This window comes from Microchirus variegatus (genome assembly GCF_963457635.1).
Source record: "Microchirus variegatus genome assembly, chromosome: 18".
Lineage (NCBI taxonomy): Eukaryota > Metazoa > Chordata > Actinopteri > Pleuronectiformes > Soleidae > Microchirus > Microchirus variegatus.
In genome coordinates, this window is record NC_139819.1 from 18,588,691 (window position 1) to 18,603,890 (window position 15,200).

A 15,200-nucleotide genomic window follows, 5' to 3' on the forward strand; every position below is an offset into this window, starting at 1 on the left:
ATGATCCAAAGCAGACTGGATAATTTCTCCATGCGCAGTTATATCCCCACATCCATATATGACACATACATAATGATTTTTATGACGACGATTGAGTACAGTCGTGATGAAATACAGGGGATCCAAGTAGATCTTAGTAAAACGTGTTGAATAGGTGCTGTTCCACTGTGTACTCACATCTTGTTGGAATCGTTTTATTGGTGTTCCAAACTGATCTTGGACAGATTCTCAAGAGCGCACTTTTCACCCTGTGGTCTCAATCTTTGTGTAATAGACCTTTTGCGCTGTAATCAAGGGAATAACAGATGCATCAGATGAGCTGATCTCTAGTTAACTGCTCAAAGGGGGAGAGAAGAGAGTTCTGGTCGCAGGGAGTTCATAAGCTGCGCTCTTTGCAGCCAAGTTTTTCGCTTTTGCGCAAAGAGACTCACTGAAAGGGAAAAACATTATTTGGCCTACTATAAAGTTATCAGCTCCCATTCCTCAGCACAAGCCTTAACAATTCAGGATGGAGCCTGCTGCAACTGTTGTAATCACAGCAACCTCGGTATAGCACTGGCTCCAGTCTGTTGTCTAGAGAATTCGTCTCTTCATATTTTCGCTGAGCCTGACCGGAATGGGGCAAACGACTGATGACGCTGCTGCACAGTCCTCCCCAAGGTCAGCTTCATGTATCAGCAGAGAAAGCACCTTTAAATATCCTAACTCTGGGACTCACAGGCAGACTGACAGAGGATGCCCAACTGTTAACATACTTGTTTTATGTTCGGCATTGTCTCAGTTCTCCTCAGATCTGAGTTGCTTCCAATAAAGCTTTTAACTTAACTCATCTCTGACTCCAGGAAACTCCATCTTTGGTCGACTCACTAAATAATCAAATCTCCGCAACACTCACATTGTGTTGGAATCATTTATTGGTGTTCCAAACTGATCTTGGACAGACTCTAAGCGGGTATAGACAGGCGCGTGCTGGCTGCAGTTTTTGCATGCATCATCACAACATTGTTTCCGGTGGTTACAGGGGGAAAAAAATAGGGCATCTTTATGAAGTCCTGGCTAAAAGTAGGTTATCTAATTTCTTCTTATTTTCAATACAGGGGGTCCCCAGGACGCCCGGACACCCTAAAAGCCTGTTCTCCGGTATCTCCATATCCATCTCCATTTCCCTCCTTCGCACCAGCAGCTACATCACTCAAATCGAGCTACATGCCAACAGTACCCAGGCAACCACACACACAACAACACGCATGCACACACATCACTTAAACAGATCAGAACTTTACACACAGGCAAACACGGCATGGGTAACGCAGAAAAGCGAGTTACTATAGTCAGGTAAAGTAGTGTAGTTACCGATATTTTTAGTGTAAAGCATTACTTTATTTTGTTACCAAAAAAAGTAATATCGTTACTGTAATCTGTTACTTTGTAACTTGTTACCCCCAACACTGCACTTAAGTCAAAGTGTTCGTAGTGTGCCTGCTGTAAAAACATGTGATGCATGCATTGCAAGTCTGTGATATCTCACTTCATATTATTATTATGTTTTTTTTGTTTTTTTTTAATAAATAAAAACTTCAAAAACTACTCAAGTCCTCCATGAGAGTGTTTGCACTATTTAACCCTGAAAACCAGGTTTACAGCTTTTGGTAGTTTGCACTCAGAACAGGTCTAGTGTCCTCACAGTCACAGTTAAACACTTGGCAATAACATGAGCTCATTTAAAACCTTTGACTTATTATTTCTTATGACAGAGCGGAGAAGCTGCATTTCAATCAACACGCCACAGTCCAGTGGTCTGTCATAAACTTTAAATGACTATACCCACAATTCTTTGCTTTTGAAAAAATAACCTCACAGCCTTTTTTACTTGAAATGTCAATTCACATTTAGGGGCAACTTATACAGACGCAATCATTGTTGAAACAAACACATGAAAGGACATTTCAAGACTCAATAGTGCATTCCAGTGTTGTTCTCAGAGGTCAATATCCCAGTAAGTAGTTACTCATGTCCCAAGTTCACAAGTCAAGATGGCTATTCTCAACATCAGTGAAAAGTTGTAATTGGTTGCTGTATTTTAAAGCACTTTTGTCTTTTTTGTGTCCAATCATAAATCATGTACATCTTTGTACTTGATGCTGCAGTATTTTTTTTAAACAGCATGTATTGTGTTCATCAAAAGACTAGGTTAGCTTGCTAGTTAACAAACCTTGCCAACACGTGCCAGTCATGTTTCAGTGGAAACTGGATTAACTAAACATGGGTATGACGCAGGGGTGGACTGGGACAAAAAATTTGGCCCTGGACTTTTTGGTCCAGACCGGCCCACTACAATCCACGCGCAGATATTGTGCCAATTCGCCCTGTTGTTGTACATACAAACACATAAGCTCTTAATGACACCACCATACTAAACAATATCCCTTTATATTCGAATGCTAAAGTGGAATTAATCAGGATAGTTTATGAATATGGTTATTGTTTTCCAACTAGATTTAGTTGTAACACACCACACCATCCAGAGTTTGCTATTTATTATGTCAAATAAAGTTCATAGACAGTTAAGCAACCGTTCTGAACCATTTATTTTAATGAATGTTTATACACACCATTCTAGAAGGCACATACCTGCTTAACATCGTATCACTGCCTCCTTCACATGGTCAGTGTTCTTTAGCACTTATTTCAACCTCCTGCACCATAATGGCAGTGGTCATGGGAGTCTCACCCTCTTCAGACTCCGTGAAGGACCCCTTGCTGAAGCTGCAGCCTCGGTGCTGCTCGCCCCGGTCAGGCTGGCCCCAGCAGCAAACATCGGTGTACTTTTTGTTTTACTTTTAGCAGCCTGTGCTGCTGGAGACTTTCTTTTACTTTCCCTCAATTTTTCCGCACCGCCTTTGCGTTTTCTACTCTCCGTTTTTGTTTTTCATGTGCTGGTGTGTTCATCATTAAAAGTGATCGGAAAAGGGGCGGTCTAGAACATGCGTGGGTGGGACTTCTGGGCCTCTGTAGCCTCTCATAGGACCATTGGGCCAGGTATTTTTTAGACAGACAAGCCACTGGGCCAATCATCACCTCTGTGCTGTGTCTGCAGCTGAGCACTGTGGGCCGCCGAGCCGATGCATGTCTCTCTCGCCGGGAGAGTTACAGTAGTTACCAAGGCAAGAAAAAGTTAAATAAATACATTTTAAAAAACGGCCGTCACCAGCCCTTAAGTGATCATTTGACCGGAAAAGTCCCGGTACTCCCGATGGCCAATCCACCCCTGGTATGACGTCATTCTCAGTTCTGACTTCCTGAGGCAAAGGGGAATTCACTATAATTATTTAAAGCGGACCTAGACCGGAAGTTCCAATCAACGCTGTTTTTTAGTGTGTATCTGCGTTCTTACCTTGTTTAAGAAGCCCTGAAGGTCTAAACAAACAGTTCAGCCACTGCTGAGAACGCTGTGTTGTATTGTAATCTCTGGATCAGCGAGATCGCTGAAAAAACCCGGTCCGGTTACGTGAACACCAGGTCTCCCGAACAGCAGATCGCCCTGCTCCGGGCACTAGTCGTACGTCATGCATACATTGAACCGCAGAAGAAGAAAAACGTCCGTTGTGTCGGTGTTTCACGAGTGAAACGGTGTTTCAGTGTCTTCTGACTCTGGGTCTGACTCCGAGTCAAAGTCATAAAAGGGACTGCGGTGGGGAGTCGTGAAGAATCTATTTTTAAACATTGTTAAAACAATGTTTTGATAATGAGTAGCAGTGCCACCGTTCCAGAGGGGGGAGCTGCGCTTCTGAGAGCGGGTGTGCTGATCAGGTACTGGCCAATCACAAGACTCTGTCTTCTGGGTGTGAGAGTTGAGTCTGAAATATCGCGGCTGGGCAACAACGTCAGAAAAGAGGATTTCTATCGGCTCGTTAACAGCAACTAGGAGGTTTTGACCATAAAAACAAGTTAATGTATGTAAGTAGACCTCCATAACTAACATATATATGCAACAGGACCACTCTATGTGAGCTTTAAGAACAATGACTTAGCTATATTTGCTAGCTAGCATTTTTAAGGCTGCGTAATTTATATTAACTAACAACACATCCCATGCAGTACATCATGTTGTCTTCCTTTTCTAAAATTTTAGGCACAGATATTCACTGTGGATCATTTTGAGAAAAGATTATCGGCATTTAACGGCGACACACATGCTTCGTCTTCTTGGCTCAGTGCATCATAATCTATCTGTTTTGGTTGCTTTAAAGGACCAGTGTGTAACACTTAGGAGAGTAGAAATAGAATATTTTGTATATATTTGGCTAAGAGTATAATCCTGTTAAAATAAAAATCATAGTTTTCATAGCTAATTACTCAAAAGTAATTAGCTATGAAAACTATGACAAACAACATAATTTCTGATATGCCAAGGCCACTGTAGTTCCCTGGCCCACTTGGGTAATGGAGGGATGAGCAGAGGAACTCTTATACAGTCTCACAATTTGCTGCTGACAATTCTTACACACTGGACCTTTACCCTACTAAGTCAGTGGTTCTCAAACTTTTTCTACCAAGTACCACCAAGAAAATATTGAGCTCTCAAAGTAACGCCCTTATCACCATCATTAAAAACAAAGTCAGCTACGGACTTTTCACAGGAGGCAGATTTATTCCCAATAAGATAATTTGGTCTCATCATCCTCGTCTTCCTCCCATATACTTAGCACACTGGTATAGTGGAATTAGATTAAGATGGAGCGAAAGACAAGATGACTCCAATTATTATTATGTAATTTATGATTATATTTTGTTAATTGTTTCACTTTTTATGCACTCATACCTCAGTTCCACTCTGATCACATACCCTGGTACCACCAGAGGAAGCTCACGTACCACAGTTTGTGAACCGTGGTCCTAATGCATCTGGTGCTAGAAGTGTCACTTGCCTTGGATCAAATAATGGTTTGGCTGATGAATGTTGCATTAATATCACAGTAATATTTTATTGTTTTGTTTGTGTTCCTTGTCTTCAAGTCGGAGACTTGTTGCCTACAATTCTGACAGAAAATATTGGAGAAAATCATCAAGTATCCCACATAACTTTATCTATTCAGGAGCCACCAGTGACGGTCATCTCTGCTTGTGAGGATAGGTTGTTTGTTTGTTAATAATAAAATAGTAAAAAAAAAAATAATAGTAAAGCACATGAATGTATGTATTATCTCATCCAACTCAATCCCATCTCATAACAAAGTTACTCAGTCTCTCAACAGAGAGAACCAATGCCACATTATCTTCATACTGTCTCACTAAGATGCAAATCCATAACAGTCACAGATTTGTTATGATTTATCCAGATTCAACTAGTTATTTTCAGTTTCTCTCAGACAAACCAATGCTTGAGAGTTGATAATTCAAATCCACATTTTCCTTTATAGCTATTCCTTTAGTGCATATTTTCATTGTGTACATCCTTCTCTTTACAATATTGAGAGATAATCTCTGTCTACTGTATATCAACTGCATGTTTCTCCTCCATATTGTTTGATGAAGATGACACTTCTCATTAACAAAGTTGTAAATGAAAATCAGCCATTACTCCATTTTGAAAACTTGATCCATGTCAGTTTTCACTGCTTCCACTAATCAATTCTGATCCTGGGTCAGTACCTGTCCTCATCTTCCCTCCTCTACTGGACGGATTTCAGACTTGAGCTTGACAAACTCCTTAGCCACCTCATCAGTGGGTCTCTGGGACAGGATACGCATCACTGTCATGCCTGTCTCATTGGTGTGAATGCGCTGTCCTAGTGGACACCAGCACACACAGGTCTTGCGGTCAGCAACATCGCGCAGCTGGATCACAGCCATGCCTACGACCCGGTCTGCTCGGCCAAAGCAATAGTCCTTTACGGTCACCTGGAGTTCGTAACAGTCAGTGGATTCCTTACCTAGGATGCTATAGTAGCAGAAAAGAAAGACTCAGCCACTGGTTTACAACATGTAATGTGTTGAAATACATTTTTTTAATCTGGATTTCAAACTCACAACTGGAAAGACTCGTTGAACTTTGCCGTCCAGCTGTTGTTCTTGGACTTTGTGGTGAACTTCCGTTTCTTGTCAGACAGGAAAGGCCCGACCATGGAGACTTCAACAAAAGGTCGGAACATACCTGACGTCTGCCACTTAATGTCGTTCACTGCAATGACTGAAGCGAACAGGAGAGAGGTTTAATGTTGAAGATATGTTTGTGCCTTTATTTTGGTGTTATTTAAAACTATACAGGCAGTATTATACCGTATGTCATCACTGTGGTCTGTTTCATAACACTTTAGTATGTTGTTTAAATGAACTAACAAAGCACTGATATGGTAATATATCACACATTATTTAATCACAGTGAACTTTATTTTATGATGTTTCATTTAAAGTGGACCTAGACCGGAAGTTCTAATTTACGCTGTTTTTTTGTGTGTATCTGCATCATTACCTTGTTTAAGAAGCCCTGAAGGTTCTAAACAAACAGTTCAGCCATTGCTGAGAACGCTGTGTTTTATTATAATCTCGGGCTCAGCGAGATCTCTGAAAAAACCTGGTCCGGTTTACGTAAACACCGGTTCTCCTGAACAGCCGATCGTCCTGCTCTGGGCACTAGTCCGGGCACATCCGGTTGCGTACATTGAACCGCAGAAGAAGAATAACGTCCGTTGTGGAGGTGTTTCACGAACGACAGTGTCTTCTGACTCCGGGTCAAAGTCATAAAAGAGACTGCGGCGAGGAGTCGTGAAGAAGCTATTTTTAAACATGAGTAGCAGTGCAGCCACCGTTCGAGAGGGGGGAGCTGCGCCTCTGAGAGCTGGTGTGCTGAATATGTCACTCTTTGATTGAAATTTTTTTTTGATTGAAGTGATCTTTTTGTGTTTGGGCCACATTACGGGTAGGACATTTGTGTCTTAATTATTCAATCGCAAAAAAAGTTGCTTCAATCAAAAAAAATATTTTCAATCAAAGAAAAAAAATTAAGTGTGGTTGTTTTTTATTGAAAATGGGTTTTTTATCGATTTGAAGTGAAAAAAAGTTTTGAAGTCGTTTTTTTTTTTGATTGAAGTGAAAAAAGTTTTGAAGTCGTTTTTTTTTTTTTGATTGAATCATTTTGACACAAACGTTCCGCAGTGGGCGGGTGCTTCCCCATTGGTCAGACATGTTTGAGTGACAAGTGTTTACACCAACGATGTCTTTCTGACAAGCAAGTCATGGTCGCCAGCAAGTCGGGTCGCAGTGCACCAGTGCAGGCAAAACAGTATTAAAATGATTTGTGTCATGTTATTATTCCACTCTGTTTGATATTTTGGTTAAACATAAAGCTTGGTGTCAGATATCTCACACCGTCATATTGTCAGGCAGGCTAGCACGGTGCACGAACGGCTAGCTGATAACGTTAGCCCATGGCTCTGCACACTAAATGAATTGTTTATTTTACTTAAGTACAGAGGCTTGCTATGTGCTTAGTGCTATGTTATGTTATAATTATGCTGCATTCCAGAGTCCCATCCAAACAAATGGGATGTGGGACATATCCTACCTGAATTGTACTAGCTCCTACTACAAAGTGTTCCAGCAATTGAAGTCGAATGTTAGAAAACATGGACGATCACTGCGCCTGCCACCTTCGCACCGAGCCTTTCCAAGCCGACCTAGAGCGGGTCGCGGCGCACCACCAACGGAGGAAATGTGCAAGGCGGGCGGCCAGCCGACAGCCAGGGGCGAAGAAGCCCTCTCCGCACACTGGACCCTAACCCTACAGGCAAGACAGCGGGCAACAGTTGGCCTGTGGACATCGTTGGTGTAGACACTTGTCACTCAAACATGTCTGACCAATGGGGAAGCACCCGCCCACTGCGGAACGTTTGTGTCAAAAATGATTCAGTAAAAAAAAAACGACTTCAAAACTTTTTTCACTTCAATCAAAAAGTGAAAAAATTGAAGCAGCTGTTTTTGTGATTGAATAATTAAGACACAAATGTCCTACCCATAATGTGGCCCAAACACAAAAAGATCACTTCAATCAAAAAAAAAAATTCAAACAAAGAAAATAAGTGTTCAAATGACATTTTTTGAGTCTCAAATATTTTTTGCATTCAAACACTTTTTTTCTTTGATTGAAAGGGATTTTTTTGATTGAAGTGATTTTTTTTTTATTGAAAATATTTGTTTTTGTTTGAATCAACTTCTTCTTTGATTGAGTTATAAAGACACAAATGTCCTACCCATAATATGGCCCAAACGCAAAACAGCATTACTTCAATCATAAACTTACTTCAAACCAAAAAAAACCTTCACTTTGATCAAAGAAAACATTTTCAATCAAAGAAAGTCTCTTTTTTTGAGTCTCAAATATATTTTTGCATTCAAACAATTTTTTTCTTTGATTGAAAAGGTTTTTTTGATTGAAGTAAAGGTTTTTTTGATTGAAAATATATTTTTTATTGAAGCAAACTTTTTTTTGATTGAATAATAAAGACACAAATCTCCATAGTTTTTTGACCATAAATACAAGTTGTATGTATGTATGTAAGTAGACCTCCATACTTAAAGACGGTGGGCCCACGGTTGGTGTAGTGGTTAGCACTCTCGCCTTTACAGCAAGAAGGCCCGAGTTCTTGGGTTCATACCCCGGTTGGAACAACTTCGAGCCCCAGTTGGAACAAGGGCTTTTCTGCAAGGAGTTTGCATGTTCTCCCCGTGTGTGCGTGGGTTTTTTCCGGGTTCTCCAACTTCCTCCCACAGTTCGAAAAAACATGCAATGAATGTATGTATGAATGATAGTAGTGGTCGGAGGGGCCGTTTGGCGCACATTGGCAGCCACTCTTCCGTCAGTCTGCTCCAGAGCAGCTGTGGCTACACGTAGCTTACCACCACCAGTGAGAATGTGTTAATTGATAATAGCCAATTTGTAAAGCGCTTTGGGTGTCTAGAAAAGCGCTCTAGAAATGTAATGAATAAAAATAATAATAATAATAATAAAGGTACACTGTGTAGTATTTATGGGTTTATATGACCCAAAATCCACAGTGCTCCTGCATTGTCTAGTCGCTGTATAATATTCTTTGTTTAATTTCCGTAGTCTTTCAAAAAGTCATGTAAAATAAGATGGTCGCGGGCCGCTACTGCATTGCCACTATGCCGCTACTGCATTGCCACTACGCCATGTCTCTACGGGAGCCTGTATAGACAAACGCGAGAGAACAAATCAAGCGTCGCTTTACTTGTAGCGGAAGTCCCGCCTCCACTCTCTCCACTTCGTCTGCTACGGCCGCGGTAGCTCGCCCTCTCCCTCGCCTCACGAACCTCATCTGCTTACACGGCGAAAGACGACGAGGACAACATTTGACCGGCTGAGGATACCGTAGCGCTCAGGGAAGGGAGGTGGTGAGCAGAGGAGCAGTTCTTTGTTGTAAATTTCAGCCTCTCCTCTAGATGGCACTATAAACTACTTACTTCACCTTTAACATATATGTGCAACAGGTCCCCTCTATGTGAGCTTTAACATGTGGAAGTTTGCTTTAATGTCATTTATTAAATTGAGGGGTATAATATAAACATTGTAAATATTTGTATTTATCTCACCTCTGATGTTGACCTTGCGTTCTTTCCCAGACATCATGTTGATCTGCAGGACTCCCTCTCCAATTTGCTTCTCTACCCCTGAACCTGTACAACACAGCAACACATTAATAAACACAATTAGCTTCTCAGACAAGCACTAATTATTGGCTCAATTTCACTGTTGCTGCAGTAATTTACTATTATTTACAAGCTTAGAACAAAGTTGTAAAACCTTTCTTCCATTTCAGTTAAAGCTGATAATGATACACTGGGAAACAATAGAACCACCATCATTTATGCTTTCATCTTTAAGAGATAATTTCTAATTTACAGAATTCAAATGCCAAATAAACTTTGCAATGATCTACGCTTAGGTCACTGCAACAAGTAATGTTTCATGTACATTAGTTCCCCATTTTGTGTCTCCCTTTTTGGTGACAGGTGACCAACCAATGAGCTCTCAGAAAGACAGTGTTCCTCCATATTTCGCTTGATGTATACAGTATAGAAGTCACAGTCCTGTCAAATGTCTTATAGACTTACCCCGATCAGGTAGAATCTTTTCATTGCCAGTGATTCTGATGCCGATCCCGTTATGCACTGAGAGGACAGGAACATAGGTTTTGTGAACTTCTTCATCAATTTGAACAACTCAATAGACATGTGACATATACACACACACCCACACACACACACACACAGTGTACTTGTGTATATGTGATCACCTTGGGAGAGTTGTGTGGTGACAAAGGTCTTGATGAGAGCGTCTGTGCTCTGGGAGTAGAGTGAGAGTGCGTAACGCAGTGATGCCAGCTCAGGACTTTTCTCAACAAATGCCTTCTTTAGCCCATTTCCTCCTGCATGGAAATATTGCTGAAAGGAAACAGAACACCAGGGTGAAGGTGAGAAAACTAACAATTTTAATGAGGGCGGTAGATCTTCAATATATAGCATGATGTTATCTGAAACTATTTTGTAATTCAAAATGTTTGATATAGTTCTGAGTCTGAATGTAACTACAAAAGCTGCAACCAAAGTGTTGTCAAGCAATTATGCTCAGCAACTAGGTTCAAATTATTGTCTTCCCTTCTTTAAGGAACTATAACCTTACCTCTGCGAGTACGCAGGTATCCACCTACCTTGATGGTCTCGAGCCCTGCGTCGATAATTATGCACTGTTTGGGTGTCAAGGTTTTGGCTTCACCTCCTCCCTGCAGCAGTTTACAGACATTAGGCAAACTTTAGACAACAGTCAAAGTAAATGAATAAAACAAATTGACATACAGTTGTCCCTCGCTTCACCTTTCATGGATTTTATTTTTTTTAGTGCAATTTTGCATGCTTTTTTTTTGACTGTGAAATACGCATGAGTCACCATTAATTATTTCTTATGTGTTTAACCTTGTAGGTTCATCATTCAAATTAGATTTGTAATTTCTTAAAGCTATCATATTTATTTATAGTAAAATGTTTATATTTTTATTTCTCAAACAAATGTTTGAGCCTGAAAACAGGTTTTGATCTTTGGTTTTTTCTATAATACTGTACTTATGTTTTAAAATCTACAAAGGTTTGAACTTTGAGTGTGTTTAAACGAGAGAAATGTGAGAAAATGTTAATTCCTGTCCGAGAAAACAATATAAAGTGCGTGGTGAGGGGTTTTACAGCCTTAAAACCCTGTAAAATATATAGCTTACTACTTAGCGGATTTCGCCTATTGCGGGTTATTTTTAGAACGTAATCCCCGCAATAAACGAGGGACCACTGTAAGGTCAGGAAACTGGGCCTACAGGGGGTCTTAATATTTATATTATTCACCTCACTTTTTAGAATTACTTATAAGGATAAAATGCACACATTATTGGCTGTTTTTTTAACTGATTGACGAATAAATATGGACACAGATTTCTGGTTTAGCACCTGATGAGCTACCTCATCATTCAATTTATTCAAGTAACAGTCAGCCAATTTGATATTTAAACCACCAACTTTATGCAACATATTGCATGATATGTTGACAAGCAGCATCCTCAAGAAAGACACTGTTAAAGTTTTCACTGACATTTTAAAACGTGTTTAAAAGAGTTTGTTTGTCATTAAGGTCTTTGATATTGAGTGAATGATTGACAGCAGTATCCCAGCTTTTTGTCTCTGCTTTGGCTTTAGTATGTGTTATGTGATGAATGGTTAAGTATCATTAGGCTTTACGGTGTCACCTTGAGATTGGAGAGTCCTTTAGCTGCGGTGAGGAGTTGGGCTCCCTTCAGAGAGAAAAAAGAGGGTGGGGTGATGATTACACTTAGTAATTCTGTCTCACAGACAAAACCCAATCATTCAACTTTAATTTGTAAAACAAGTGTGCATTTATCCAGCATCAACCAGTAGATGGTAGCATTGCTCTGGCACACAAACTTCATATAGAGTACTGAATACACTATAAAATTATAGAACGGCTGCATTCCTTCCATTCAACATCACGTTTAACATGGAGACACTTAAAGTTATATTTTATTTTTATATATAAATGAAGTCATAAAGCGGTTCCAGTGAATCTGTAGAGACTGCTGCAGTCAACAACGGTTATTTTAACTTTGCTAGGAACTCACATAAATGTCAGAAACAAGACATAAAACAGAATTGTGCATTTCCCCTTCTCATTGACCGTCACTTCAGTTTCTCTCTCTATCAGTATGTAAACAAACCTGCAATGTTCATAAACTCATTTGTCAAAATGAAAAAAAATGAAAGAAACAAGGAACATGGATCACACGCTGTTGTTCTTCTAACTTTGTGAGGCCCAGTTTTACACTAAATTACTTGAATTTCATTGATTTAACTCAAACAGTGGTGTCTAGATGAGAGTTAGAGTTATTTGAATAGTTATACTAAAGGTTAACATTTCGGTTGCTCACCAGGCTGTCGTTACTTTGGGGGAGGATGATGGTTTTCTCGAGGCTACTGAGAACAATTTTCCACAAATCCTTCAGGATCCTCTTCAACACTGTCTTCTCACAGATGTCAGCAAAGATACTGAGCCTGAGTCACAAACACAAACACACCACACGTGTTGGTTAAAGTTTCAGTGTCAGTGCAGTCCCATGTCTTTATACGTTTTGAATAAATAGATAAATACATTTGGAATGTGAAATCCATTGTTTATTTTTGGAGATATGTTGCTGACAAACAGACCAACTACCAAAAAAAATTACCTCCTCAGAGAAGCTAATTATAAACAAATAAACCATATTGGTTAGGTCAAGGTAAACTTTATTATCCCCTAGGGGAAATTCAAGTGGTCAGCGTTACACAACTCACAAGACATATAATATTCAAACAAGTAACAAGACAGACAGACACTAAACATACCACATTACATACATCACAAAGACATATCATAAAAGAGCTGTATAATAAATTAAGAATAAATAGAAAGATAAAAGTTAAAGAACTATGCAATACATGGGAAGGAATTGCATGAATGTGCAGAGGGGTGAACTAAAGTGCAACAGATATTTTTGATCTGTTATTGTGCAGTCTAATTGCTGTAGGCACAAAGGACTTCTGGTACCTTGCTGTTCTGATTGCTCTCTGCAGGATTCTGCCATTTGACCTACTACTTCTAACCAACTTTGGGAATAGAGGATGTGTTGGATCAGCTAGGATTTGCTCCATCTTTCCTAAAATGAGCTCATTATACAGCTGGATTGCGGATACCTGTGTCCAGCCATGGCAAAAGCGTTCACAAGTCTACTTCGGGACATTTGGAGTTACTTACAGATTCTGAAAGTGTGATTTCTAAGCTTTCCAACAATGTCAAACACATGTCCATCTGATCATTTTTGAAGAAGATGTGGCAATTTGAATGTAGGCACTCTTCAAACTGCTTTACGGAGAATTTTAGCCTCAAAGATTTACACCTTCTGAGAGCCAAGTGATAGAATCATCACATTTACATAGCACAGCCCCCCCCCCCCCCCCCGGTCTAAGCTGTCAGTGAAACCACACCCTGCTCTGTATGAGAACAGATACTATTGTTGTGAGCTACACTGCTACACAGAACAATATATATACACAATACATGAAACAACCTGACATAATATCCTCTTAAGATTTGAACTGAAATAACCTAAAAAAAATGGGGGGGGGGGGGTTAGCTTATTCTGTTATCATTTGTGTAGTCATACAGTGGTATGCAAAACCCTGCAAATCTTCATGATTTTCCTTTATAAATCATTGGTTGTTTGAAAAAGACATTTCAGTTAAATATCTCATATAGGAAACAAACACAGTGATAATTGAGACGTGAAATAAAGTTTATATGATTTACAGAAAGTGTGCAAGAGTTATTCAAACAAAATGTATGATTTATAAAGGGAAATCATGAACATTTTGTGGGACTCATGGTAATGTGGGCAATATAAGCGGACACCCCCTCATTATTTTGTTGTCATTATTTTGATTGATTTATTTGTTATTTGTTAACTGACATTTGTGCACGAGACCAACTTATATAGGCAGTAGGTTAAAATGTGGATATAATGAGTGAAACTCTCACAGGCACTTTGAGGCAGCTACAGGGTCCTTCAAGTCCAGTGCAAGGTAATAATAAATCATTACAAGGACCCCACAGCCAGACTGCATGTCACGATGTGATTACGCTGATGTGCTTGTGTTTCTTTGTTTTACAGGTGAGCTAAAAGTATGGGAATATGTTGAATATAAAGTTATGACATGAGCATATAGAGTGTGGAATAATGTGACTGTGATGCAAATGTGTTGTATGTAAACGGAGAGGAAGTCCGATGAAAATGCGTGTCACCCGGCAGGAGTTAATCGCGAAATTACAATACCAAAAGAATAACCTACTGAGTTATAAGTTGTGTGAATGTGCTAAATGTCGCCAGTGTGTTAACTAAGTGTGAGAGCACAAGCTCATGTTTTGTTTAGCGTCGTTTGGCAGGAAACGGGACTGGTTAGTTTAATTAATGATAAATCAGTACAAGGACCCCACAGCCAGCCTGCATGTCACTATGTGATTACGCTGATGTGCTTGTGTTTCTGTGTTTTACAGAAGTAAAGGATTTTAAACTTATGCACGCCTGAGAATCTTCCTTTGTGCTCAAGTGTGCAACAATTTACAGCGGTGCCACTACCATACCACCATACAACTGTATATCCATCATCTGTTTTTGTTGTTACATGAAAACTAAATACACTGCAAAATGTGATATCTAAGTAAGATAAAATATCTTAGATCAAGGAAATATATGCTTATTTTTTGTCAGGTAAGATAGTTCTTCTTAGTAAGCAGTTTTTGTGTTAGACTGTTTCACTTGTTTTAAGTGTTTCGGTCCTTAATTATCTTAATAAGATATTACAGCTTGTTACTGAGATTTTATGACCTATTTTGAGTAAATACATGCTTGAAGCTAGAATATCAAGACTTTCAAAGATGTTTCATCGGGACTTACAAGAATAAAACTGCTTTTTCAAAGTAATAATTTCTTATTTCAAGCATAACTAAGAAATCATAAGTTTGACATAATTTTATCTCTTCACATACTTAAAACAAGCAGCCAGATGGCATCAATTGTTTTATTATCAATGAAACA

The 15,200-nt window shown here is 39.5% G+C and overlaps 1 protein-coding gene across 1 annotated transcript in view; it reads right to left on the bottom strand.

Moving 5' to 3' along the window:
- Positions 1–5,658: 5,658 nt before the first annotated feature.
- Positions 5,659–15,200, bottom strand: part of LOC310940082 (protein unc-13 homolog B-like) — a gene marked incomplete at both ends in the record, with an annotated part of 126,454 nt that continues 116,912 nt past the window's right edge. The window contains 8 exons of the mRNA XM_083905004.1: positions 5,659–5,941; positions 6,031–6,190; positions 9,610–9,693; positions 10,132–10,188; positions 10,314–10,461; positions 10,728–10,799; positions 11,805–11,849; positions 12,501–12,624. Of these exons, the coding sequence (XP_083761130.1) occupies positions 5,659–5,941; positions 6,031–6,190; positions 9,610–9,693; positions 10,132–10,188; positions 10,314–10,461; positions 10,728–10,799; positions 11,805–11,849; positions 12,501–12,624 (973 nt within the window). The remainder of the gene's footprint in view (positions 5,942–6,030; positions 6,191–9,609; positions 9,694–10,131; positions 10,189–10,313; positions 10,462–10,727; positions 10,800–11,804; positions 11,850–12,500; positions 12,625–15,200) is intronic.